This window comes from Anopheles darlingi, chromosome 2, assembly GCF_943734745.1.
Source record: "Anopheles darlingi chromosome 2, idAnoDarlMG_H_01, whole genome shotgun sequence".
Classification (NCBI taxonomy): Eukaryota; Metazoa; Arthropoda; class Insecta; order Diptera; family Culicidae; genus Anopheles; species Anopheles darlingi.
The window spans coordinates 32,994,643-33,021,048 of NC_064874.1; the positions used below are offsets into that span (position 1 = coordinate 32,994,643).

At 48.4% G+C, this 26,406-nt stretch overlaps 2 protein-coding genes across 12 annotated transcripts in view; one reads left to right on the forward strand and one right to left on the reverse strand.

Annotated features, from left to right (window-relative positions):
• The window catches only part of LOC125949106 (uncharacterized), a 317,531-nt gene that overhangs the window by 230,392 nt on the left and 60,733 nt on the right, over window positions 1-26,406 (forward strand). The gene's annotated exons all lie outside the window — the stretch shown is intronic.
• Window positions 1-26,406, reverse strand: part of LOC125949115 (low-density lipoprotein receptor-related protein 8-like) — a 208,292-nt gene that overhangs the window by 82,214 nt on the left and 99,672 nt on the right. Inside the window, exons 1-2 of one of the 11 annotated variants that reach the window (XM_049675837.1) lie at window positions 8,564-8,776; window positions 6,937-7,347 (exon numbers count right to left, since the gene is read on the reverse strand). The exons of 6 other annotated variants lie outside the window; for them this stretch is intronic. In XM_049675837.1, coding sequence (XP_049531794.1) covers window positions 6,937-7,129 — 193 coding nt within the window. In that variant the 5' untranslated portion in view covers window positions 7,130-7,347; window positions 8,564-8,776. Of the gene's footprint in view, window positions 1-6,936; window positions 7,393-7,548; window positions 7,566-8,477; window positions 8,777-26,406 lie in introns of those variants that run through there. 4 more of the 11 variants (XM_049675834.1, XM_049675835.1, XM_049675833.1 and 1 more) reach the window with 4 other exon arrangements.

A 26,406-nucleotide genomic window follows, 5' to 3' on the forward strand; every position in this document is an offset into this window, starting at 1 on the left:
GAAATATAAATGTATACGGAAAGAGACGCATTTCACCCAAATAAACAAACATTCCCCTTCCCTTGCCTCCTTTCTCTTGCCCCAAATGATAAATTGAACATCATTTTCACCGAGAGTTCAATCCGAAACAGACAAGAGAGAGAGAGAGCGACCGAGGATCAGTTAGGCAACACTTCAACAACCCCCAACAAGAGGAAAAAGGTCATGCAAACCCTTTTTCTCGTACGGAATTAGGTACACGCTGTTATGGGAGGAGGGGGGGGTGGGGTCATGCAAAATGGGCAAAGTGGCATGGTAGCCGGAGGGTAATAGAATTCATAAACAGCATCACGCTAAGCAGCCAGAGCCCCCCTTCCGTTTCCCTTCGGCCATGGGTAGTGCGCGCCCAATTTTCATTTTCTTCACCCCACAAAACACCGACCGCCGACAAGGGATAGCGACCCGAGTGGAAAATGAATCCTTGTTCCTTCCTTTTTTTTTTTGGTTGGTTGGTTTGGTTCCTCTGGTGTGAATTTGTCGTCGTTCGGTCCTATGAAACCTACAAAACACATTGACCCACTGCCGGTCGGTCTGGTGGTGGCCACCCTCTCCCTCATACCGGTAAACCGAAAGGAAGCGCACATCCGAAGGCATTAAATTGTTGATTCGAGAGCTATGGGGCCAGCTTCTGTTGCGGTTGGTCGTAAAATCGGATCGTTATCCCTTCCGCGCACCGCATCCACCACAAGAACTAGAGAGAGAGAGAGGCAACTGTGGCAAGGATAGAAACTCTCACTCTTCTCCCTTACGCACAAACCGGGCGGTCCACCGGTGAACGGCCTCGGCGACATATGGACGACGACACAGCAAGATGTGCCCGAAAGAGAGCACGGGCGCACGTAGTAGTATTCGCTTCGGTGCACTGTTTCCTCACTGCATTCCACGCAGACATCCCTCTCCTCCCGGGCGTTCTGTACTGAAAGCTGCTTTAAGTACTGATTTATGCATTCGAGCGCCTGCTTTGTGCAAATTAAAAGCTTAATCCTATGCAGCGGACACATGTTGCCGAAGCTGCAGGATACACGAGTGTGGAGGGGAAATCGTGCCCCTCTTCGTGTCATTGGCCGTCTGCCTGGGGTTCAATTGAATGTGCGAAGTACCGGTATGGCGCCAGATGGTAGTGCTATCCTTTGAGTGTACCAGGCAGTACTACTGTTGCATTCGCAACTGAGTCGCCAGAAGAAATCGAACAATTTGATAGCTTTCAACTTATTCTCATATATTCTCACAATTCGGGAAAGAGTTTGGAGCAAAGTTCTGAGCAAAGTTCTGTAGGAGTGGTAGGAGTAGTAGCTTCAAATTTAGTCCACTTTTCTTCCTGATTGCTGACTGATCTCTCGGCGCCTTTCGCGCCTGTTTATATCCCTGTAACGTTCACGCTCGCGTAACGTTCACGCGTAACGCCCCTACTACGCTTTGTCTTTTTTTTGACAACTACTTTACGGGTTTGGATTGCTAAATTTACGATGAGATTTCTTGCGCAAAACTGCGATCAAACACATTTGTCTCGTGCATTGTCGTAAGTTGTGGCATAAGGGCACGGTTTGGGATACTCCGTGCCGTATAGTGAGCTTCGAGCATGTGCTAACGGAACATTTGAATTGTGGAACATTTTGAGAGACCATACAGCATTTAATACTATGAACTTGCATACTTGATTATATGAACCAGATTATGTAAAGCGATATACGATTATGGTACTCGAACTTCCATCTTAATTGAGCTCCAAACTGGCGGGATTGAAAGAACAACAAAAGATGTTTCCCTCCTTCCAGGACACCTGCCTTTATGTTGAAAGTTTGTCTCCGGTAGCAACCGACGACGAGGAACGATAAACTTGATTCACCTTTTTAGAACTCTCGATCGCCACTTTATCGACTGCATTACACCACTCGCTTGTTCACAACTCATAATGACCCAAACCCGTGGCGCGCTATCGATGATGGCCCTGGCCCTGGCAGTGATGGAGCGAGACGGAGAGCAAAAAAAAACTTTTGAAATAAATCATACGAACGAGGCGCACTTCCCGCACGTGAATGGTTATCCAGCAGCAGCATTATAATAAGGGAACGGGCAGCTTCCAGGAGGCGATGGAGGCACTACACTGCCGCCGCCAACAATAATGGCAGCGATTTCATTATATATCTATTTTCCGGGGAGCTTTTTTTTTTTGTACCTCGTTCCATTTTACCGGCACCGTTTTCTTACAAACCACTTCGTCTTGTCGCACTTTCGCAAGTCACGCCCCGCCAATAAATGATAGTGACCTTCGTAGTTTTCCACTTATCAACCTCGCCGGACCGAAAAAAGAGGGACGGAGGAGAAAACGAAACGACCGCACCGGGATCCGGAAGTTCCGCTTCCGTTTTTTCTCTCTCTCACTCTCTAGAATTCGTCTTCTTTCGGAAGGAAAAAAATGTCCTCTCACGATGGCTGGATGGGCGAGTGCCTGTACCACCACCAGGCAATAGGTGATCGATCAGGATCAACAAGAAAAGGCCAAGAACGAGAGGGAAAGAGGCGAACAAATGAATCCATTACCAACTAAATGGCTTCGCAGTATTCTCCCCTCGGTGGACAAGAACGACGACACGGAGAAGGATGAGTGTGTGAAGGGATAGTGGATTGCAGCGGGATGGAAATGATGATGAGAAATTCCCCCCCTCCCACCTCCCCACCCCACCCATTGGATGAGCGCCATCGGATGACATTCATATCATAACACGACCGAGGGGTTGGGGGCAGGCGGTGAAGCCTGCGAGAGTTCATTACACCGGAATGAGCTCGATGGAATCGAAGCAGCACAAAAGAAGGACGACCAATGGGGAAATGGGGTGTCCTCGATCCCGTTCGTTCCTGGGATGACGCGATCCGGAGATCCGGAGCCACAGACAAACATTAAGCAAACCATGGAGCTCCAAACTAAGGAGGACTATTTACCATTCCGTCGTTTGCTCGTTGCATACTTTCTGTCCTTGATACTTCCCGCAAGGGACGCCGGGTTCCTACATTAGCTGGAGGAGAAAAATTAGTAATTGAGCTGTCTGTTCGATCGAACAGAACTCTCTGGAGCGCTCCGAAGAAGGAGCGTTCGTTGTTGAACGCAACATCGTGGTGCAAATGATATGCAACAGCGCCGCCGTGCAGAAGGCAGAAGTGCAATGGCAACTGCGATGGGAACGTTGCGTCAGCCTCGTGATTCGAAGCGATGAAAGCGCTTCCGTGGAAGCAGATCTACGGAGACAGAGAGACAGTGAGAGAGGTGCTACTTGAAAGCCAGCAACCACCGCGAACACGCACCTCGAACGCGGTGAAGCATTGTGAGATGCAATTATGCTCAATGAGTTTACACTAACGACCTGCTGGGCGAGAGGACCTGCTACTGTCGTCGTCCGCGTTGTCGTCGTTGTCGTCGTTGTCGTGGCCATCGTAATAGCGCTTTTAAACCGGGACACCGAGTAGCCAAGGTGCCGAGCGCCAGGTCGATGTCAGTGTGCTGGACCTCCAAGAATACGCTTTACACGTTGCACCGTTCGCTCTCTGCCTCTCCCTTTGTGTCTCCACCGATCGCTACCGTCATCGTCAACGCCTTTAATCGAACGTGATTAACTGGCTGCAAGGTGAGCGACATTGGACTCGTCGCCCTACGCCATCGCCTACTGCCACGGGGTTCGTTGTATTGGAAGACGAAAAGGAAGGAGAACGGGGAAGTCACCGCCATCGTCGTCATAGTCGCCATTGTCGCCATCGTCGCCATCGTCGTCGTCTGATCTGATGCAATCTTGTGCTTGCAGGTAGGAGTCGGTAGCTGGCACAAATTGCACTTCGCGCCCATTGTGTTCAGCAATTGGTTGGGGGAGCAAAGGAATTACTTTCCATTTTCCTCGCCCCATCATCGCGGTCTAAAAGCACTCCTCTCTCCCTCTCTCTCTTTCGTTTTTGCCAGCATCAGAATGTGCGACTCCTGCTGAATTGAAAATCCTGGTGGAAATAGATTTACGACAGATTCGTGCAATCACGAGCTCGCAGCACCGAAAGCGTGATGGCGTTTCGTCAATTGGTCACCGGGGAAATCGGCTCCGTCCGTGCCGTCTGACCCGTCTCCTCACCTGGTGATGTGCTGGGGCGGGATTGCTGGTAAACGGACCGATTTTGGATTCGTTTCCGCTTGCTCGCTGGTTGAGATTTATTGGAAAATTTTGTCGCTTTTCATACGAATTTGGTCAAGGTTCACATGACAGCAGTAGCACCACCACCATGCCTTAGACTCTTGGTAATTTGTTGCAAAACGGAGGTAACATTGGAACATTGGCGAGAACTTATGCGGAAGTAGACACAGTAGTGTTGGCTATTGGTTGCTGTTGCTGTTGTTGTTGTTGTGGGCCATTGGACCAAACTTTCGACTGGCGTGAGGACGGTTGTGTTGTCTGCCAGTGATAAGGGTAAAAGTTTTCTCGTAACGGAACAGCTCGCATCAACCAGCTGGACGAAATATGAAAAGTTAGTCCGAGGTGCCGCGAGTGTTTACCATCATAACCTTAGCCCGGGGTTGGTTTAACCTGACCGGATCAGGCAAACCGAGAGGTATGCAGCTGCGGCATTGTTTCCATTTTGTTTTGGGTTTTTTTTTGTTCGATTTTCCAACCTCGCAATCGTTGTGCTGCGGAAGTTTAGATATTAACCGGGGACATTTAGCGAACAGGACGACGGCTCTGAGGAGTCCACTTATTTCTATGCTCTGTGATGTCTTTATACCGTTTGCAGCATCTGTACAAGATCATTACAAGGTAAAACAGGCGGGAGGGATCAAGCGACTGATCGCACGGACAGTTAATGTAAAATTCAAATTTCCCAACCAACGACCATGGTAACATGGCAACAAGCAGTGGTAGGCGAGGGAGATAACGGTAGATTACATTATCTGCTCCAGAAAATACACACACACAGGCATTGTGCAAATTTCAAAAAACCATCAGATAAAGTTTAACAACAAAATTGCTACTAAAACCCCCGCCGACGGCCTTGTACTGTTTGATGTTGAGCTCGCTTGACCAACCAACTCGATATCGGTGATGGAGCCCAAAAAGGAAACAAAAAGAAAACAGCAACGGCAACCGCGGGCCAAAACCACAAACCTTGGAACTCACGCCAAAGGAAGCGAAAGGAAGGCGCAGTAGGTGTCGATTGGCGAGCGGGGCAGGGAGCAAGCTAAAGTTTGGACTCATCTCGCCACCAGCTTGACTCGTGTGCCTGGTAGCCGTCGCCATCGTCAAGATGGATGACCAATATCCATGATCTAACACACACACACACACAGTCTCGCTGGCCAGTACAGCTCGATCGGAATCCTGGACCCCTGGATAACCGACGGTGCCATGACTAATCACTTTTGATGAAGTGATTTGTTGTCGATGTCATCGAGACGTTGGCACACGCACACGAACACCATCTCGGTACTTGCGGTGGCGACGCCGCTACGACGGTCAACATGCGTCCTGCGTCTGCAAAGGACAGCGCAAAGGACTTTGGCTAAAGCGTCTGCTCCACTACGTCGTGCACAAGCGTAGCTCGAAGTTAGATTGATCACAAAGCTCCACAAAACATGGCCGACCGGAGGTCTGCATGGCAACAGCAACAACGCCAACTACAACACCGAATGCCTTCGAACCAAAAACCAATTCCAACCCCGTATGTGTGATCCCCGGGTCCGCGTCCCGTCCTGGCCCCTCTTTTAGGTGCTGTCGAGACGCAGTCAAACTTGGCTCGCCTCCAGCCAGCCAGCCAGCCAGATATCCGCAGCGAAAGCGCCCCGGTGGCGACGCGGCTTTGTGGTGTGTTTGTTTTAATAAAAAAGTTTTTCGATTTTGACGAATTAATTCATTGCTGAAGTTTGACGGGTTTGTGGCTATCGGCAGGCCAGGGCACCGTGCGTGCGCGTGTACTACTGCGCTGGCCTCCTCCCCTCCACCTCGGATTCCCGACAACTTCGTATGCCTTCGGTGGTTTGATGCTGGTGGAGTCGAGTTCGATTCTTCGGACTTCGAAATGAAGTTTTTCCTCGAAAGAAGATAGAAGGAAAATCCAAGCAACCCAACCGAGCACCAACCAACAACAACACCATGGCAACCGTCGACGCAACGAGTATTGTTGCCGTTGCTGTATCAATTCCCTCCCTGTCTGTCAGAGATTGGGGCCACTCCACTGTGGCGCGTACGTACCGTGGTTGCCCTTTCCATCACATGAACTTTTGGCGCAACGTCTTATCTGGCACCAAGCAGCAGAAAGAGAAACAGACCACCTCTGTCGACCGACCGGACGTCTTGGAGTAAAACAGGAGGCAACAAAACGATTCGAAACAAGTTGTGGCCCCTTCAACTGTGGCGCTTTGAGCTCAAGAATGGCCAATGGATTGTGGTTCTGTGAGAGGGTATCAAGACATCCGTAGGCCGGACAGACAGGGGAACTACTAGGGGGCGGGGGCTCACCGTAGGGGTGAAGGATAAAGACATAAATTTGAGATGTGTGCCTTGGGTATGATCTTCGTCCGTAGAGTCATTCTTGCTAATCAATTGGGAGGTAGTGATACAAAAAGCTGTTGGGAAAATGGACATTGAATACATTAGGATTTGAAGAGTAATTTCGAAAAACACTTATGAGATTGTTTCAGTTCCCTTGTTCTATTACTAGGAATTAACTAGGGAAAAAGCATATCCTGTTAGGCTTATGGAAGGGCGTCCTTTGTGCTATCAACAGGTACTTGAATCAATTTTTTTTTTGTTAATCTTGACGTCGAAGCACAGCGAGATTGTTTCATTTGAAACTTATCGCATTTTAAGTTTAAAGTTGCATTTGGACTAGATTTGCTTAAAACTTAAAATTCGACACCAATGGTCTTACCATTATAATTCTCAGCAAACAGTCGATCGTGATCGAAACGACGGCGGATGGTAGGATGCAGCGAAGCCACCGTGACGGTGGCCTGCGTAGTCGTGGAAGTGGTCGTCGAACCCGGCTGAACCGGTACAGCTGACTGAACGTAGGTCAGCAGCAAGACACACCACACCAAACCTAACCCGGTCATCACACGCATCTTTGCACACACACACACACACACTTTCTTTAGTTCAAACGCGATGACGCGGGCGACAGACCAGAATTCCCACCGAAACTCCCGAAAGGCCACAGGCCACCTGCCGGGAGGCCAACTTCACGGACACGTGTACACAGCACCACCACGGAACACCATACACAAACACAAATCAGAAACACAGAAACACAAACACACGGATGGACACACTCACTGATGAGCTGGAATGATCTTCAAGTGTCAGAAGTCAAAAGTGCAAGGAATCACTAAAAAAAAGAACGAAGCGAATCAGCAAAGGCCGTTAAATCCAAACAACCCGTGTCGCAATATGTTGCACTTGATGCGACGGACAGGGCGGCGAGCACGGAGCCTCGCGCGCTCGGAACAAATTTGGCGAACGAACTGTTTCGCAAACGACCGACCTGCCGCTGATTGCGCTGATGAATATTATCAAATTTAATGTTGCAATGACCCCGGTGTGCGCGTTTGGCGCCCGGATTCTCGACGGTGCCACACTCCTCCCTTCCCCTTTCTTCTCTATCTCATACGCTCTGCATTGCACACCGGCGGCGGTCCCCGCGTAATCTCCGGCACCTTGCGCTCGGTGCTCTGTGTGTTGCGATTACGCGCTTGCAAGCTGGCGAGCAGACAACTTTCACAAAATTAATCAATCTTTCGCCAATGGCGCCTAAGTCTGTCGTTAGCAGACGCAACGCGACGGACACACTCTGGCCGCACCTTCGCAGCCTCCGCAGCTAGAGTGTTATCTGGAGGTAATGGGTGCAAATTTACACGCGCTCGATGGCACTTTTCTGGGAAATTCAGTCTCGGTAAGGAGGTGGCCGCTAGGACACGGAACACCAGTATGTTCACACCAAAACCAAAGCGTTAGGATGCACAAGTTCAGGTGAGGAATTTAAGATTCGATCCTTTGGATTCACTGGATGAGAAGCACCTGGGAGCAGCCGGAAGCTGCTGGTTTTTGGGATTAATTTCATTAGACAAGACAAGACACACTGCTGAAGGGACGAATGCTGTTGGCGCACGAAAAGGCGCAGCCAGGAGCGACAGCTGCACGTCACCGCTTTATGCGGATTGCCACCCTTCGTTCAGAAGCCCTTCACGGATGCTCCGCGGCGAAGGTAAACATCCAGGCACTCAGTCTGGCCGCGGCGCATGCCGTCGAGGCGAGGCATTTTTGGCGCCCTTTTCTGTTGGGCGTCCTCCTTCGGTATTACACTCCTTACCACCCCACTGATTCAATGTTGCTCCACCGAAAGAAGAAACGGGATGGTCCACTGATAAATCGTTTCCATAATCCTTCGGGCAAGTGAGTGACAACCAACACTACCTAGTAATTGCGAAAGACTCGCTCGATAGTACTCGATGGTTTGAGCAAATTCGAGCGAAGGGAAACACAAATAAATGCAGACAGACGGATGTTTTTTTCTGCAACACTCGCAGCAGGCAAGCTGGGCCAGCCAATAAATGTGTGTGTCACGGCACGGGTGTACTGAGCGACTGACGGGCTGCTGGATGCTGGCTGGACCAGACCAGACCAGACCACGCAGATCACCACTAAAGGGCAGAGCTCCAAGGGCTCGAAGAGTGGGGAGCGTACACCATCGGCATCGGCCAGACAGACGGCGACGGTCTCTTATCATGCTTCTCTTCGGTGCTCCCTCTTTCAAGGCTCTCTTGTTTCGGGACCTGATTCTCTTTCGCACTCTCTCTCTCTCTCTCTCTCTCTCTCTCTCTCTCTGGCTCCACTTATCTCTCTTTCTTATCATGCTCGTGGTCCATGGACTCTCTATTACGTCTAGCTTCCACCCCTTATTATGGCTCTCGGGCTCTGATCGGGCAATCGATTCGCATCCTGGACAGCTGCTCTCTTTGGGGTATGTGCCTCGTCCAGGGTATCCATCTGTGTTCCAGCTTCCGCGAATGAGAGTGAGCGAATCATCAGCACTATGCGCTAGCTCCTACGCATTGGAAGGCGCGTTCGTGTGAGCTCCAATAAAGACTTCCAGTGAGACGGGACGAGTGAACTGAATCACTTTCACTCGACCAGCTCAATAGAGCTATGAGACAGCGATGGGAAGTGGGGCACCGTATGATGCAGATAAGAAGATGAACCAGCTGGTTAGACGACGACGAAGACTGAACGGTCGGAGGGATCCGGTTTGCTGTGCGTTCGTGTATCATTAAAGGAAACAATATGCTGGAGTGTGATAACTAATGGTAAGGCAGCTCTGGAAACAGCTGGTGTAAGGTGTTTGTGGTGTCAAATAGCCAACGGGAACGGCAACCTGGCAACCAGCTGTGCATCCAAGTATCCAGATTGCAACAAACGTGTGACACATGATACATTATGTTACTTCGGTAGACTGACCTGCCACACTCAAGAGAGTTAAAGCAAAATGCCTTTGATGTTACCTGAAATGTGAACTCAATTCAATAGTTTATAGAACGAGCAGGTGCCCAATCGGGCTGACGGTCTTCTGAGTATTACTGCTACCAACGAGCAGAGGAATAATAAGATGCCGTCTTTTTAAGCTGTTAATAATAACCAATACCCCACTATCCAGCTAGACCGCTTCGAATCAAGGAAAGCCCATGACACATTGATTTATTGATTGAAGTAAACCAACGGAGCATTCCTAATATCGCACGTGCCTATCGGGAGCACCGGTGATCATTAAATGCGATAGAGAAATCATTACGATCTTTAGATGGGCAAACGAGAAAGCAAAACCCGTGCATCGCATCTCATTATCCACCAAAGAAGGCTATAGACAGCAGCGTCTCCCATTGATAACCAGACGGACTGCATCGCACATTTACTACGATTGATTGAAGAAACTCGTACGGTTAGGTGGGGTTGTGAGCTATCGAGCTACCGAGCCAGTTGTCCAACCCCCAATGCCTTCCTCCATTTTCTTGCTCCAAAGCAAACCCGTTGTCAACGGCCTGCTGTGCAGATACAACCTGTTTTCCGGATGGTATGGATGGAGCGAACCACCAGCAGACTCCTGAACACCTTTCACTGACCTACACAAACGTGAGCCACTTTTGCTCTCAGCGGTTGATGTTGTAATGTTACCTGCTGCCGCTGCTACGGTGGTAGTGGTGTAGACCACACGCAGCGTAAACACACTGCCTTAGGTGGAAACCCCGTTTTAGTTCGAGTGAGTTTTCCGGGAAAGCTCACCTCATCTCGCTCGTTCCAGTGGTGAGTGAGCCACTCACAGTGAGGCGCGCTGCTATCCTTCTGGTTGCGATAGCAACCGTACTGTGAGCGCTCTCTTGCTCTCTGTCTGTCTCTCTGTTTAGCGCACTTTCCATGCTATCGATGGGGTTTCTTGTCAACGCCACACCTTAGGTGTCACTGTCATCTGCGTGTGGGGGGTGTAGTCAACGTAACAAAAAAAAAAAACACCCACATGCTCCCGTATATACTCGCGAACCTCTTCCACACACGCACACGCTGGCATCATGTCCTTTTGTTACACTCCGAGCGCATGCATGTTAGAGTGTGTTGATGCCAAAAGGATGACTTTGACGTTTGAGCACGCTATTCAGGCTTCAATCAATATTCACTCCTCTCACCGAATGGAAGTAGCTCACTTCATTTCAATCACTTCACCCTGTCGCTCACTACTCCGGCCGATTTTCCGCGTTTTATTTTTTTCATTCTTTCGCGACGGGGGTTTAGTATGTTGAATTAATTAAAATGCTTGGTTTATGGTTTAATCGTTGTTTGCGGGAATTTTCCTCCCGTTTTTCTACATTCCATTTCCATAAAAAAATCAACTACATTTCGTGAAATCTCTCCTGCAACGTTCCACCACTAGTGGTCTGGCATGTTGCCAATATATTTGATTTTTACATTTTTTTGTGTGGTCCGGTAAAATTAAATTCCTAGCCTCGAAACGATACTAAGGTGTTTTGTTTTTACAAAAAAATCATACACATTATTTGGTTTCGTGAGGCTTGGGAAGAAAAAAAATAGAATAATTGTTTTCCGCAAAAAATTAACTCAAATAAAATAGCTGGCATATCGCCCGTGAAGCCCATTGGAGAAAAGAAAACAGAAAAATCCTTACTGGAAACGAGAGCTGGCACAAATTTGTCGATGACAAATGATGAGCTTTTTTTTGAGGTCGGCTGATAAGTGATTGGCATTTATCGCGTCGGAAGCTCCCTCGAGCATGTCGGCACGTACGACGGTTGTTTCGCCATCACTCCACACCACCACCACCAGCGTCATACGAGTACGAGGGTGCCTCCGGGTTGGGTTCAAAATTACGAAATCGAAAAACAAAACAACGACCTCACGACTTCAGCAAACGCATGTCGTCGCACGCGACCAAAAGTTCATTCTTCGTCCTCTTCGGCGGCGCCTTCTTGCGCCCGATGGAGACGCACGGTGGACCGGACCGGAACGCGGCGCTGCAAAGTTAGCAGCCCCCGGGAACACGGGAACGCGCAAAAAAAAGTTAGCTCCACGTACCACGCGAAAAGCAATCGAAACGCAAACAGGAAAAACAACAACGGCATCCGACAGCGGCTGGGGAGGCAAGAAACGAGCGAGAGACAGGGTGACAGTTCCGACTAAAAGTTCCACCGGCAAGCGGCAGGCACACGGACATGTGTTGAGGCATCATTAATATCGAAACTTTTCCGGTGCTTCTTCTGCCGCTGCCGCGGCCGCCACTCCGTCTACCGTCGCCGTCCCCTTGATCTTTCATCTTCCCGGTTGCCCTCTTAGCAGCTCTCAGCAGCGAGCTCTTAGCGCGCGAGGGAGCGAGCGAGCGATGATGATTACATTTACCGTCCGTCGTGCTGTTCGATTTCTTTAATAAATCCATAAAACAACTTCTCGGACCGGCCGGTCGGTGAGCGCACCACCGCCTCCTCCCCGGTGTTTCCGGTAAGCCGAACCACGAACGAAAAGATCGGATCGGGCGACGGAGCAGACAAGGTGATTCACGAAGAAGAACGGCCGGATGAGACCCGTGGAAGCCGAGGGACAGGGATTATCTGTTACGGAACAGGAAATTCAATCAATGTCAAGCCCTCCTCTACCTTCCCCTCCTCCCCTCCGCGCGTAGGTGCGAGGGCATTTCTTTTTCGCGTCCCGTTTTTCGTCGTTTCGTCCTTTTCTTTTCCCGTCGTTGTTGTATTGGGTTCGTTTCGGTGGTTTACGGAGTTCCCGTTTTTGCCAGCAGCAGCAGCAGCAGCAGCACCAGCAGCAGCAGCAGCAGAAGCAACAACAACAACCACCACAAGGAAGGACAAGGAGACTGTCTCTAGTACCGTGCCAGCCGGAAGGACCGAAAGTCAAAATGAAATAAACTTCAGTGCCACAGTGTCCCGTTACTATCGTTACCGTTGCCATTGGTTGTGCGCTTGTTAACGCGGCCATCGCCGTTGCCGCCGCTGCTGGTGAGCTTTCGGCACAAACCGCACTTTATACATCCCGTCGACGTCGCCGGTTCCCCTCCGCGTTCCGGCCACAATCTCTTGTACTCACGCAATGGTTAGGTGGCGGTGATGGTGGTGGTTCCTAGTACCCACACACTCAAGCTCTAGCACTAATAAGATCAAGCACCTGTAACGGGAAGTTTACCTGGAACGGAAAAAAAACACAAGGAGAGAAAACAAAGAACGTGTCAGGCAGCAGGAGGAAATAGGAGCACGTGCGTATGATGGTTATGTGCCGTGACATGCCAGTCGGTGTGTGTCGTAGCGTCATTAACCCAGAGAACCACTTCTTCGCTCCGTCACCATTTTGTGTTACTAAATGGCGCGTGTAAGATGCTCGATAGTTTCGAGTTCTATTCTTTTGCCATTATCGTAGCGTACACACAAGGCATTTTCCAAAAAAAAAACTATAACAGAAAAAAGGGTTGTTAAAAACGATTGTTGCAACATACAGCGACAGTAAAAAAAGGGGGCCAGAACATATTTCTAGAACACATTACAACATCCTTCAAGAAAGGAAGAGGAATCCCCAGGACTTCTCAGCCGAAAGCGCGACGCGACACCAAATGGTTTTAGAATCTCTCTCTCCCTCCCTACCGTGGCTCTTGGGTCCTCACCTCACAGTGTGTGTTTGTGTCGTTGTCGATGAACCGCTCGCTGTCGGTGATAACGCATAAAATATTCACGCCAAAAGTGGCACGCCGCCGTCTCCTGTGTGTGTGTGTCGCACGTGCGCGCACTCCCTTGTGCACACACACACACACACACACACACGGTCGTACGTGGTTCAAGCACCGCCAAAGCACGACCATCACGGCTATCACAGCGAGATGTTGGTGCTGTTGCTGCTACTTCTACATTCCCTTTGGAGATCACCTGTGTCGCCTGGCGCGAGATGGCTTCCAGGTGTTTCATCCTCTAAGGCTCGTAATATTCACTCAGAGAGAGACTCACCCCCCCCAGGAGTTCCCTAGATCCCGTTACGCCATCTTCGTCCATTTTTTACTTCCCGTCCACGAACACCCCCCCACCCCTTTTCACTCGAGCCGAGCTCGCTCAGCCGCTTGTTGCTTATTAAATTTCCTATTCACCGGTAATTTATGCCAACATATGCTAATCATAGTCACACGAAATGGATCTCCCGGAGCAGGAGATCGACGCTGAAGTGTTTTGAGGTAGTAGAAAGAGAGAGAGAGAGAACGAAAGAAATGGAGCAAAAACGACGGATAACATGTGTCAGCGTTCGCCGAGGATGGCGCCCATATTGATGTCCTGTGAGGTACATCCATTTCAGTACTCCAATGCCTGGGATAAAGGCTGTCAACCGGCGGCCCTGATCAGCGCGAGAGCCATGTTCGTAACCAAAAACCTGCCACGACATCCGAAACGCAAGTTTTCAAATTTACTTCGTTCGATGACGACGACGACGACGACGATGACACCGCCCGTCGGTGGTTCGTTTTTAATACATATTTGCCCAAAAATTTACCACCCCACCGTAACATAGTGATGTTTTAACAATCTAGCCCAACCTCTCTGATCGGAAAATATCCTAACCGAACGTGGCTGGTATCAACCTCTACAACATTGCGCTGCTGGTCGTTGGCTTCCGTTCCGTTCCATTCCAATGATCCACTTCAAAACGGGGCGCAATGTGGCAAACGCGCTCCAATGTAGGGCCGGGAAAGTGAGGCGGAAAGGAAGGAAGATACGAGAAAATCTCATAACTTGTCGGCCTAAGAATTTGACATTTCAATCCGCATGCTTTACGGCACAGAGCACGGGGTGGTAAACCAGAAAAGCCCGACGTGGGGGGACGCGGCATCGACTGACTGACGAACGATACAGTACCACCGCCGAGCTGCGGGGCTCGGTGATGATGAAGAGGACGGGGGCACCGCCCAGTGATGGCTGAGAGATTAGCATTTCGCACGAACGACGCTACTCCTACTGATGGTGACGACGGCGCGCACATGATGATGCGTGCGTGAGTGAGGTGCATGTTTTGCCAATATCATATTTGGTGTCAGATATCCTTTTTTGGGTGTCTAGCTAGGTCAGGTGTCTCCTTACGTCACGAAAGCCAGCTTGGTTTGGTTGATTGAAGCTGAAAAGTCGACCAAGGCGCGTGGTTAGTGATTTTTGCTAGCACAAGCTATTCGCAGTAACAGAGAGTAAAACCTCGGAAATACGCCGGAGCGGCCTTCGGCCTCGGTGATAAACGCGTAAAAGCTCGGCCTGAAATAGAGCAGCTTATGGATCATCGAGTGGATCGACGAGTGCCTTCTACCGGAGCAAATCCCATACCCAAGTCCTTTGCGCTATCGCTTTCCCGCGCTAAATCTGTAAATCTAAAGAGGCTTAACGAGTGACAAATCCAACAATGCTAATACCAACCGGATGCGCCGCCAGTTCGCCGGTGCTTTGAAAGTGCCGAACGTAATTAGGAACAACAATCGAAAGCCAGACAAATGGGATTGCAATTTACGGTGCTACTTTAGAAATACAGTTTCCCTCTGACGGCCAGACTGACGGTGTGTGTGTGCGAGTGAGTGAGAGCGTTTAAAGTTTGCAGATTCATTTTCAGAAATTAGTACAAATTACAATGGCCAACAGACAAGGGCTCGGCGCTACTGCATGGTTCCGGAAACGGAACCGAACCCGGACCGAACGACTAACCGGTTCCATTTCCGCTTGCACTGTTAATAGTGTGGCACCGGATGGTGTGCGAATGGTGAGGTTCATGGGAAAGGATTTGAAAGTGATGAAGAGCTGAAACAGGAAGAGCAAAAACCAACCAACCAACCAACCAAAAAAAAGACAAATGCTGAAGAATGTCAAACCAACTCGAAAAAGGACCCTACACGGCGCGCTTTCGGAGCGGCCGGATGGTCCACCGTACGAGCTTAATTTATTCGTCGTCGCGTCGCGTTCAAAGGATGCGGCGTCGCGTGGCAACGGAGCGCCGAAGGCCACGGGGACGGACGGTCTTCGTCGCCGTCGTCGTCGTCGTCGCTGGGATCGTAAATTTGCTGCGACAACACGAACAGCATGAACGCTAGAGGGACGTCCCCGTCGTCGTCGTCGTCGTCGTCGTTGTCTTTGGAAACGGTCCGAAAGGCTTGGCGCTGCTTGACGCGTAAATTATTCCTCTGGTGCCGCGATGGCGATAAGGAGTGTGGCCATTGGAGGGTGCTGGTGATCGGCGGCCGTACGCGCGGTCCTGTCCTGTTCGGATGCTACCCCATTGCCGCTAGAGTGTCGCTAGAGGACCGGCTGGTACACTGGAATCCAGGAAAGTGATATGGTTCGCATCGGAACGGAAGCAGTGAGAGAATCCGGCACCATCACTAGGAGTAGGAGTGATATAAGGCATCGGGATGGTACGGGATAAACATTTTAATTTACTCTCATCTCGCTTATCAGACGACTCAGTTACATAACGGTTCTTCGATATGAGCGGCATGGAGTGTACGGGAATGATTTGAATTTTTATGCATCTGTGCAAACAATTGAAGTGAAGGCGTACGACATACTATCATCACTTCTTTCTAGGGTCAACTTAATCTCTTACAGTCGTCTGATCGTTTAGCAGGGGGAAAAGGGACAGTTATTGTGGGATGGATATGTTCATTCAATCTAAATGAATTGTTTAGTGAAAATAAACTCAATTCCATTATATTTCAAGGAAAATTTTACTTAAAACTGAATAATTTCATCATCCTAATGATACAGGAGACTGCAGGCTAGTTTATCATTCGTTTCGAATTTAAAATTGCCCAATGTGAGTATTTCACTCTTTTTGATTAATTTTCTTAAGGATGTGTAGAATTTATTTGCAGACTCTGTTTTATATACTTTCTAAATTATTTAGTGTTATCCATCTCAAACACACGGCATTACTTGTCACGTGAATCTCCTTTTGCAAAAGCACATTTATTTTGCAAACTTATCCACGAAATATATTTTTAATTTACAGAGTATCTTATCGCGAAGAAGAATCAAGAATAGTTTAGCCTTGGGGATATGATCAAAATCAGCTTTCGCATAACATTTATCATCGATCAAATAACATCGAAAGCTCACATTCCACGCTTTTCCTCATCAGCACAAACTTAGGAACAGCGTTTGAAATTATCGTCAAATATTACACCAAAGTGAGATCATCCTCATGTTTAACGCAAGGTTTAAACATGGCAGATAATCATGACAGTATGCTTATATTAGCTTACCACCTGCGCCGCCAATCTTTTGGAATTATCGAATGCTGTTGCTAGCATTCACGTTCAATCAGTTTTATTCTTTCCTGCTAAGCCATCAATAGCTCAACAACGTGCTAGACATAGATGACGAAAAAAGGGTACAACTGTTGATCAATAACAAAGCGCTATTAAAATCATTTGCATAAGCGACGGACTGTAAGCGACGCAATCACCAGATTATAGCGCCCCATTGCTAAATGATCTCGGCTTTACATGCATTGAAATAAAAACACTGCGTGGGAATTTCCATAAAGCAAAACCTTAATCAAACGCAATTCGCTGATTGCATCCTACATGTCACATTGGCAGACGCATGTTGCTATTCATATTGAGTTAGTATTAAAGTAGAGGACTTACATATATATATTTTTAAAATGCCTCAGCCACTGAACGATTGATATCAATTGACGGATTACTAATGCCCAAAAAAAAAATCAATAATTCCGCAAAGTGGAAGAAGGTCCCTAGAGAAGACTGCCAAATCGTAGCCATAGAAACCAGTTTCGATATCATGAAATCCCAGACTACAGATGTAAATAGGATCACAGGAAAGACAAAACAAGACTGTACCGTAAATCATCTTATGAATCATCGTTGCACCATCAGTACGATTAGATTGATTCTAATGGGGTCTGAACCTCGACCGTCTGGCGAGGTCTGAGACCAGCCGCTGAGACGCGGCTGAGACTGCACAACGCAAATTCCCCACTTCCTCACAAGTCACGCGGCGTGGCGCAACACCCTTGCGGTGACCCGTGATTAGAACCGCCTCCTCCAAGCCGATGGAAGTTCCCGTCTAACGAGCGGCACCCGCTTCTAATCGCTGTGTTTGTTGTTGTTGTGTTGCGGCGGCACTGATCTAGCGGTTTCCGATCTGAAAACACAAATCGCAAAAACAAATCAACAAATCCGCGCCGCGTTAGCAAATTGGCGTTAGCGTTCGGCGTAAATAGAATCTAAACACCACCGGCGGCCGCCTCTTCTTCGTAACTCGGTAAACATTGCGCCATTTGATGGTTGCGCTGGTGGGCAAAACTCGCTGGATTGTATTAGATGGCAAACTCCGACCGAGACGAGTCCAGCAAGTCCAGCAAGTCCATTCTAGAAGCGCACGCGCACTCGTGTGTGTGTTGTGTGACAGAGGCCACCGACCGCAGTCGGTGCGATCTAACTCGCGAGAGAACAGATAAGAAAGCAGCGTCGATCACGGTTAGCGGGACCAGTAGCGCACATCCGGCCACCCGCTGCGTGATATTATGTTTTATGCTCTATTAGTTGCCAACTAAAGCAACGTACGGAATGGAATTTACAATTTTTTTTTAAATGGAAAATAATGGATCCTAGCCCACTCCTAAAAACGCAAAAAGACTTTCGCACTTTGTTGCAGTGATGTCACGTGCGTGCGTGCCTGGACGCCTCGAGGGCGACAGCTGAAACTATCAAGCCTGTCCCTCCTCCCCACCGCCAACAGTTATGTGATGTATATACCGCGAAAGCCGCGAAACTTTGAGCCTCATCCCCATACCCCCAAAAACCTCAATATCAATTACGCACCGTGTGCCATTCCCCGAAGGGGCTATTTGTGGTGTACCACCGCCAGATGACTTTCCATGCCATCATCACCGGCCTGGGCTCTGGACGGACTGGACGGAAAAGTTCCCAAAAGCCACCGGTTTTGCGTGATGATCCTTGTGGGTAACCGTACCGGTCCCAACAGCCGCCTCCAAACCAAATGCCTGAGGCGAAGGAAGTTTTGGCTCGGTTTGATTTGGTTTCGCGAGTACGCCTCCAGGGGGTGGTCCCGGTGCCCACCCGGAATGACGAACGACGCTCGATGGACACTCGATGCGACGGTGCTCGGGTCTAGGATGTGCGAAAGTTAGATTACACACGGCCAGGGCGTTTTTGTGGTTCCGTTGATGGGTCCCACTAATGGGTCCTGGATGCTTGCATGTGTTCTGGAGTGGATGCTGAACGGGGAATCGAACATGTTTTCCTCGATCTTTTTTTTTCTTTTGATTGAACATTATACATTCCGGAAGCCGGAAATTAAGCGCACGCACAACGACAACAATAGGACAGCAGGCTATGCAAATGGTTTCAAAATGGTGTACCAATCAGAGCAGTAGAGCTTCCTCGATACAATGCATTAATATGATCAATCATTACAATTCCAAAAGTCGCCATTGAATGGGCTGCTGTTGCGTGGCAAATAAGCCTCATTTATCGTGCATTGTTCAGTACTTGCATGTTTGCCATCGGCCAATAATAGCATAGCGAAAACCATCAATCACGCGGGCAAACAAAAGACTCCGCAGCAGCAGCAGTAGCAGATTTATCGAAATGATTTCACCAAATGTACCGCGCACCGTGGTAACGTGGTAATGCTCTTGGTAGGAATGGTTTGGTCGTTAATTGTCGTCACCAAAAGCTGAAGACTTACAAAAGGCCTAATCACAAATTGAAGTTACGCTAATGATTACCGGGAATGTGGGGCTTTGCTCCATTCCAGTCCGCTAGCTGTAGCCTTGAACATCACTCGTCTCCATGAGCCATTTCCGGGGAAAACACTCCGATCCGGAGAGAAACAGTGCTGCAACGCACCGTTGTCACATCGGTCACAGATTCATTTAACAACCTTCATGTGGGTTTCAACAACAGTGTAGTCTTGGGATGTCGTGGTTCTGTTGTGACAGATAATTATCTGGGCCGTAGATGTGCGATCTGTGCGATCGTGCCAGGCGCATGGAATGCCATGCGACCATCCCGACTCTAATCGTGGTTCTGTAGCCGATGGTTACCATCAGCTTTGGGTTGGATTTCTGGAGCGATGCAATGCTGCAGTGCTTCCCGTTTGTATGCAGTGATGCACAGGCGAACGCAGCCGGCAACAGGCATAAGTCGATTTCCTTTGAATAGTTGTTGCATCCGTACCATCCGCGCACCGCCTGTCAGACAGAGAGGAGGAGGGCGCACCCGAGTCTTCGGATAACACCAATTAGTAGCATGTGACGTGCATCACAACGTTTGCATAAAACATCATCATCCTATGCTATCCCACGGCACGCGAACCGAACCCCTTTCCTTACCGGGGTCTTCTTCCATGCTGCTGCTGCTGCCGGTGATGCATTAAAGTCGCGTCCCAGTTTCCCGTCTGTTGCAGACTAATTTATTAAAAGCCAGAAGCCACTGCACAGACGCATCAGCAGCAGCGAGGAAGCTGACGGGGAGGCGCCAGCAAGCAGATGCGCTAATTAATTTCCTCTGCGAGGTCCTGGAACTCGTTCGTTTTGTGTGCTGCTGCTGCTCAGCGTTGTCCTCCGTTCTCGGTTAGCGACGCATTTAATGATTATTTCATGAAAGGCCAAAGGATGGTCGACATCAACAGCCCGAAAGGACGCAGGAGAAGGTAAAGGAAATTCCAGGGCTTCGGTGACTTCTTTTCAAACGGACAAACGTTTGATGGACATCGGGCCAGGTCGGTAGTGGCACGAAGTGGCCGCAATCAAAGGCAGAAGCCTGCCTGTCGAACTCATCACATGCATCATCGTGGTTGACCGGAAGCTAGACGGAGCTGAACTGCTTGTGCTTGTCTTCTACTCTGGCCACTGCCACTGCTGCGATGCGCATGTGATGATGCTACTAACCTAGAAAGATAACCGACGGCTAACGACGTCGTGATCAAACGGCGCACACAGGCACACACACAAACACACACGTACAGAGAGCACAAGGGTCGGTTTGCGCAAGTTCGTTCGCATTGCGCAACGACTAGCCAGTGGCCGCGAACGTGCATGGGCGGCATCCGAAGATGCGGAAGTCTGTTGTGCCCTGTCTGTTGCGCTGGATCGGCGATACTCGGTCAGCGGAGCAACGGCGCACAACATCCCTGTTGGTGGGAATTGATAAGACGTAAATGGGGCTTTTGCTTAGATCGACAAAAATAAAGCCAAAGGGGCTCTAGTTTTTGCAGCGTAGATCGGATCGGTACAAAGCGCAGGCGCGATCGCTACTGCACGCTGCAGTCCATGTCTTGTGTGTTGTCTGTTGAGGAGTGACCTTCTAATCACTCGAACGGTAACAGAAGACGTATACCGAAGATTCTATCGGTGGCTGACTGTGCCAATTCGAGGGATCGGTGATCATCAGAGAAGCGTTTGTGTAAACATATCACAATACCGACTACTTTTCGGAACCTTAACTACCATTTTTGCGTTAAAGAAATGGGAATTCCTATTAAAAGTTGATTATGAGTGGAAATCCCATTTGTAAATCCCACATTGTGGTTTTTCCTCGAAACGGGGCAACACAAGTAAAGGCAGACAGAGTGTAAACGCAAATGTAAACAGTGTAAACCTTAAAAAACCGACGCAGATGGTTGGAAATTTCTCAGCATCGTAATGTTTTGAAATATCATCAATAGCAACGTTATTCTGTTGCATTGGAGTGTTGATTGCACAAGGGCTAAGGGTTCTAAGGGTTCACTTTTTTTTCTTATCTTTTTCCAGAAATGCTTCGTTGCAAGTATCAACAATCAATCGAGGGACGTTTAGGAGAGCACATTTCTCCTGCCTTCCGCAGCCACTTATGATAAATGGAGAATGGCATCACGAGAAAGACAGAGTCTAAATAATATATTAATATAATTAAACGTCCTGACCGAATGAGAATGTCGTTTAGTATATTGTTCGAAACATTTGCGTTGAAAGAAAATAAGGGAGCAAAATTGTAGTTCTTGTAACGTTTCCTGAGGTCCAGTTACGATAACAACCCGTAAGAAGACTGCAGTGTACTGCGTCGAAACTATCAAATGATTTATTTGAAAAAACAAACAAAGTCCAAAATGATAGTCGGCGCGAACAGCACAAAACATCAAATTGTGAGCTGTCACCGTGAACTCAGTTTCGTTCGATTGAATTCCAACTGGGAAAAACCCTAAGTGCCAGTCATTAACAGTCGAAAAAGGGACGATTGACACCATACTGATGTACCACCCCGTACAGGCTTCACTCTCTTTACTAAAGCATCTATCTCTGCCATAATTCAATCGGACATCGCTTCTTTCTCTGCACGCCAACATACGAACCGCGATTACAGCAGCAGTACCAGTAGCAGCCACCGTCATCACCGGATCGAGTCGAATCGAGTCGTCGAGTCGCGTTATTCAATTTGGGAGTTGAATTTCCGTGCGGATTTTTTTGGTTTTGTTTCGCTCGCAGATCGAATTTCCACCATTCGCTTCACACCACAGTGTCGCGTCCTCGTGGAAGTGGAGTAAGCACTCGTAAGATGGTGTCCGGGTGATACGAATAGCGACACGGGGTTTAGAGAAGTTTCTAGAAGGTGCTCCATTTCCCCCCATTTCACTAGTGCTGATCGTGATCGGTTAGTTGTTGTTTTTTTGTATTTTGTGGAACTGATGCCATTGTGGCGCAAAAAAGCGGTAAAAACAAATCTATAGCCCCCTCCCCTTTTGCACGCCGCCACCCATCGTTTCCAAGTCATTGTGCACGAATCTTTGGCACACGAAATTGTTGATATTTCTTCGTGGGGATTGCATTTTCTTTCATCTGGAAAACGGAAAAGGATTGACACAAAAGGTAGTCGCCGGAGGACGGTGAGACGAGGGGAGAAGGAGTATGCTACATTGTTTACGAAGCCCGTGTCCTTGCCCGGGTTTGGGTATGGTTGGCGCCGTCGACCGTGGTGGAAAGCGCCCAAACAGATTGCGAGTTGGAATGATGCCGTGATGTCTTGATTATTGGCCGCTCAGCCGCCATCGTCGTGGCCGTATCGTTTTCAATTCCACTCCCCTTCTTCTTTGCAACTTCCCGTCCCTGTCCCTTAAAAGAGAGGAATCGTTCGAAAGGATTTCGAAAAACGAATGGGCGAGGCTTTAAAAAATGGTGCTCGTTCACCCGCGAGGGGCTCGATCGAAAATGGCATTTCGAAACGTGGCACCAAACGTGGCACCGGGCAGCGCGCATAGTGACTCCGATGCCACCGCGAGCTCCCATTGGGACACACGCACACACACACACACCAACACATAGTGGCGGGAGTTTTCTTTTGAAATCAAATTGCTCTGTCACTTTTCGTTCTCTTCACTCACCATCAGCACACATGTGCTCCACATATGGAGGCTTTCTTCGGGGCCACCGCCTGGCGAAAGGTACAAATGTCACCACGATCGTTTGCGCCTTATCTTCGCGTGTGACTTCTGTGGCACTTCCGGGCCGTTTCCGGGCCGCCCACCCCGGCCGGGGCCTTCGAGGCGCTGTGCGATCATACCCGCCGGGTTTTTCCAGCAGCATTCGCTCCACATTGCGCAAATGGCCACATTTGAATAAAAGAAAATCCAATTTTCAATCCATCCTTCCCCGGGTTCCCGCAATGCCCCTTCCACACACGTCCACGTCGTGCAGGAGCAGCACGTGGTGGGGTGTTATGGAGTTGCTGCTGCGAAGGTGATGCTTTTGATTTCAGCTTTTTTAGAATTTCTTTCCATCTCTTCTTTTTTTTCACGTGTGCGGGGTGTCACCGCCACTTGCTGGCTGAATGGCTTCAGTACGCCGAGCGGCATCGAACGGAAAAAAAAAATCCTCCTCCCGTTTGGCTTCATCCTAAACCACGCTGAGAACGCTCTCCGGTGGCTCAGAATGGCGCTGGAGTGGAGTGGCACCCATCGTACCCGCCCTCTCCGGTGGTTGTCAAAGGAAAAGAGAGAGATAGAGCGAGAGAAAGCACACTAGAAACGAGGGCTAAACGCAAATGAATTTTAATGATGTTCGATTCGATTCCAGGAGAAGGAAAACCCACACCGGATTCACCACAAGCTGGCTCCCGGCGACCGGTAAGCGATGCGATGATGATGTGCCCTTGAAGGAAGAGAACGATGCTACAGACGAAGCGGAAGGAGCTTTCGACTTACGGGAGTTCCCATTCGATTTCAAGTCCCTCTTCCCGATCCTCTCTTCGATTTGCACTCCGCTTCCACTCCAGTGCGTGTTTGAAGCGTGCGTCGTGTGCGGTGTGAATCGATTTCCAGCTCCAGCCGCCCAGAGGATTCCAGTTTGGGGGGTTAAAAAATGCGACATCGAAAGGAAGAGCCAACGCCAACGCCAACGCAACACACACCACCTCATTCTCCCCATCCCCATACACAGGTTTCTGTGTCGCCCGAAAACGGTAACGAGCGTTGACAATTGGTGATGCTCCTTTTGCCATCATTTCCGTATGTATCATTCCCAATCGAATCATTCCGGAACCATTCCCGGTACTCGGTAACGCACGACGGCCAGCCACTCTCGGTATTCACATTTCGCTGTTCGTTTTGGTGGGGACAGAGGACCGGGGGCTCTGTCTTCGTCCTGGCAGCAGACGGGAACGTTGGGAACGTACACTTTTCCCCGTGATGTGTAGTCGTTTGTAACTTCCAGCGTTTATTCTAGTAAGACATGGTGACGACTGTTTAGCATTTCGCTAGTCATAAAAGATGTTAAATTTTTGCACAACAGTTCGACTTTAGTAGAATATATATTCAACTGCAGCAAGTACTTCAAAGAATTATCATTGCATAACGTTCACGTATGAATGAAGTAAATATGAACGGCTTCAAAAAATCTTGCTTGCATCAGGTATCAAAGCACAACTGCAGTAAATGGCATAAATAGAATCAAACGAAACGCAACGCTAATGACAATAATTCTAATTAAAGTTGCCCAAAAGTGTAGAATTTTCGTTTTTATTGCTTAGGTTTAATGCAAAAATGAAATGGACAAGAATTACTAACACGCACCTTTAAGTGCATGTGTATTTTAAATATTTTTATAGGACTAATTCGAAGAATGACACACTGAAACATTGTTCCTGGTTAGCTACGCAATTTTAGTATACTTTAAAAGATACAAGCCTTGAGTTAAGGTGGAACTTATGCTTCGCCAAATGAAAGATATGCTATTTTTTTAATTTAACTTGTAACAATTCAGTGACGCTGTTTTGATCATACCAAAAAGGTAAAATTTCCATTTCTAACGTAATATTTTTTTATTAGATTACACAAGCATTTATAAAACAATCGTTTCATGTGATTCTGTTTAGATTGTTTTTTTATAAAATAGATTTGAAATTATAAACTGTAGAATTATAAACTGTGAAAGACATTGGTTCGCTTCATTCCACGCAATCCAAGCACCTGCACTACACTCCGATAATAGCCAATTCTCCTTGCAAAACGAAAGTGTTGACGATTGTCAAGTTACGCTGTGTAAATGAAAACTGTTTTGTTAAAAGCGACAAAAACACCATTTAAACGGGAAAGCAAAAGGAAACTTTGCTTCGCTGTTTCAAATAAAACGTTTACCTTTTCCATTGGCAGCTAGTAACTCCTGCTACCACGGACCCCGGCGCAATGGCTGGGGCAATTGGAGGAAGGGGATCACTTCTTATTATGACGCTTTCAATACTCCGTCCCGCTTCCTTCCCACCGTTCACTATCGGTACACCGCGATGTTTTACTCGCGCCGAGCATATTTTCATTCATACCACGAGCACGATGCAGCTGCTCGACCAAAGTTGTCCCGTGGGGCCTCAGAAACCAGAATTCAACTTTTTCGTATCATTTCGAATGGCGTACGGAGAGGCGCACTGAGTGGCAAAAGTCATTTCGGGTCTGCCAGGGCAATGCTTGAGTCATTGAGAAAGGACATTCGAGAGCTTCTTCCGAAAAGTGGTCCCCACCATTTACGATTCCCAGTCGTTCGCGTTGCTGGAGAGTGGATGGGGTGCAGCTGCATTGCTGCTTCTGCCTTCCACAATCGAAGTACGAAGGAGAGGTTAAGCCAGCGCTGTATAACTTTACGACTCTTGTGTCGTACCAAGGGTTCGCGATCTGTTGTGCTCCTGGAAGGATATTTGATGGAAATTCACAAAATGCGCGATTTTCGCCAAAGGATATCATTTGGCGACACGATTAAATGTCGAGAATACTCTTCAAGCTTTGGATGTAGAAGTAGAGAGCGGAATATTCAAATTTCTCTTGAATGTTTTTGTTTTCGATATTTGCTAGCCAATGCACGACAATCAGTCACAATGGATGAATCGTATTGCGCCGTAGTATCAGACAGTAGCTTTGGAACATATTTGTATGTTTAGAGGACAGCAAAGTGTATATGATATTGATGAACGTATGTGGCACATGTCTACTCCGAAATGTATGCAATGTATTTGATGTTAAAGCCAAACAATTCACGACACATATCACTGCATGTAGCACCAGTTTTGCGATCTCCTAGTTATCCGATTGGCAAACGTTTATCTTCATATATTTCGTTAGCTTTCCATTTAATGAAGCAAGAATAAAAAAAAAACAGGATAATTCCTTAACTAGTCACACACGCTTATCTTGTTTAACTGAAGCAAATGAGTTCCATCGACGGTATCACCTTGGCAACCTCTCAGTATCCGGAACGCTTTCTCACAGATCCCCAAACGTCTACCCTCCGTGACACGTTGTATGCAGTTTCGCAAGCC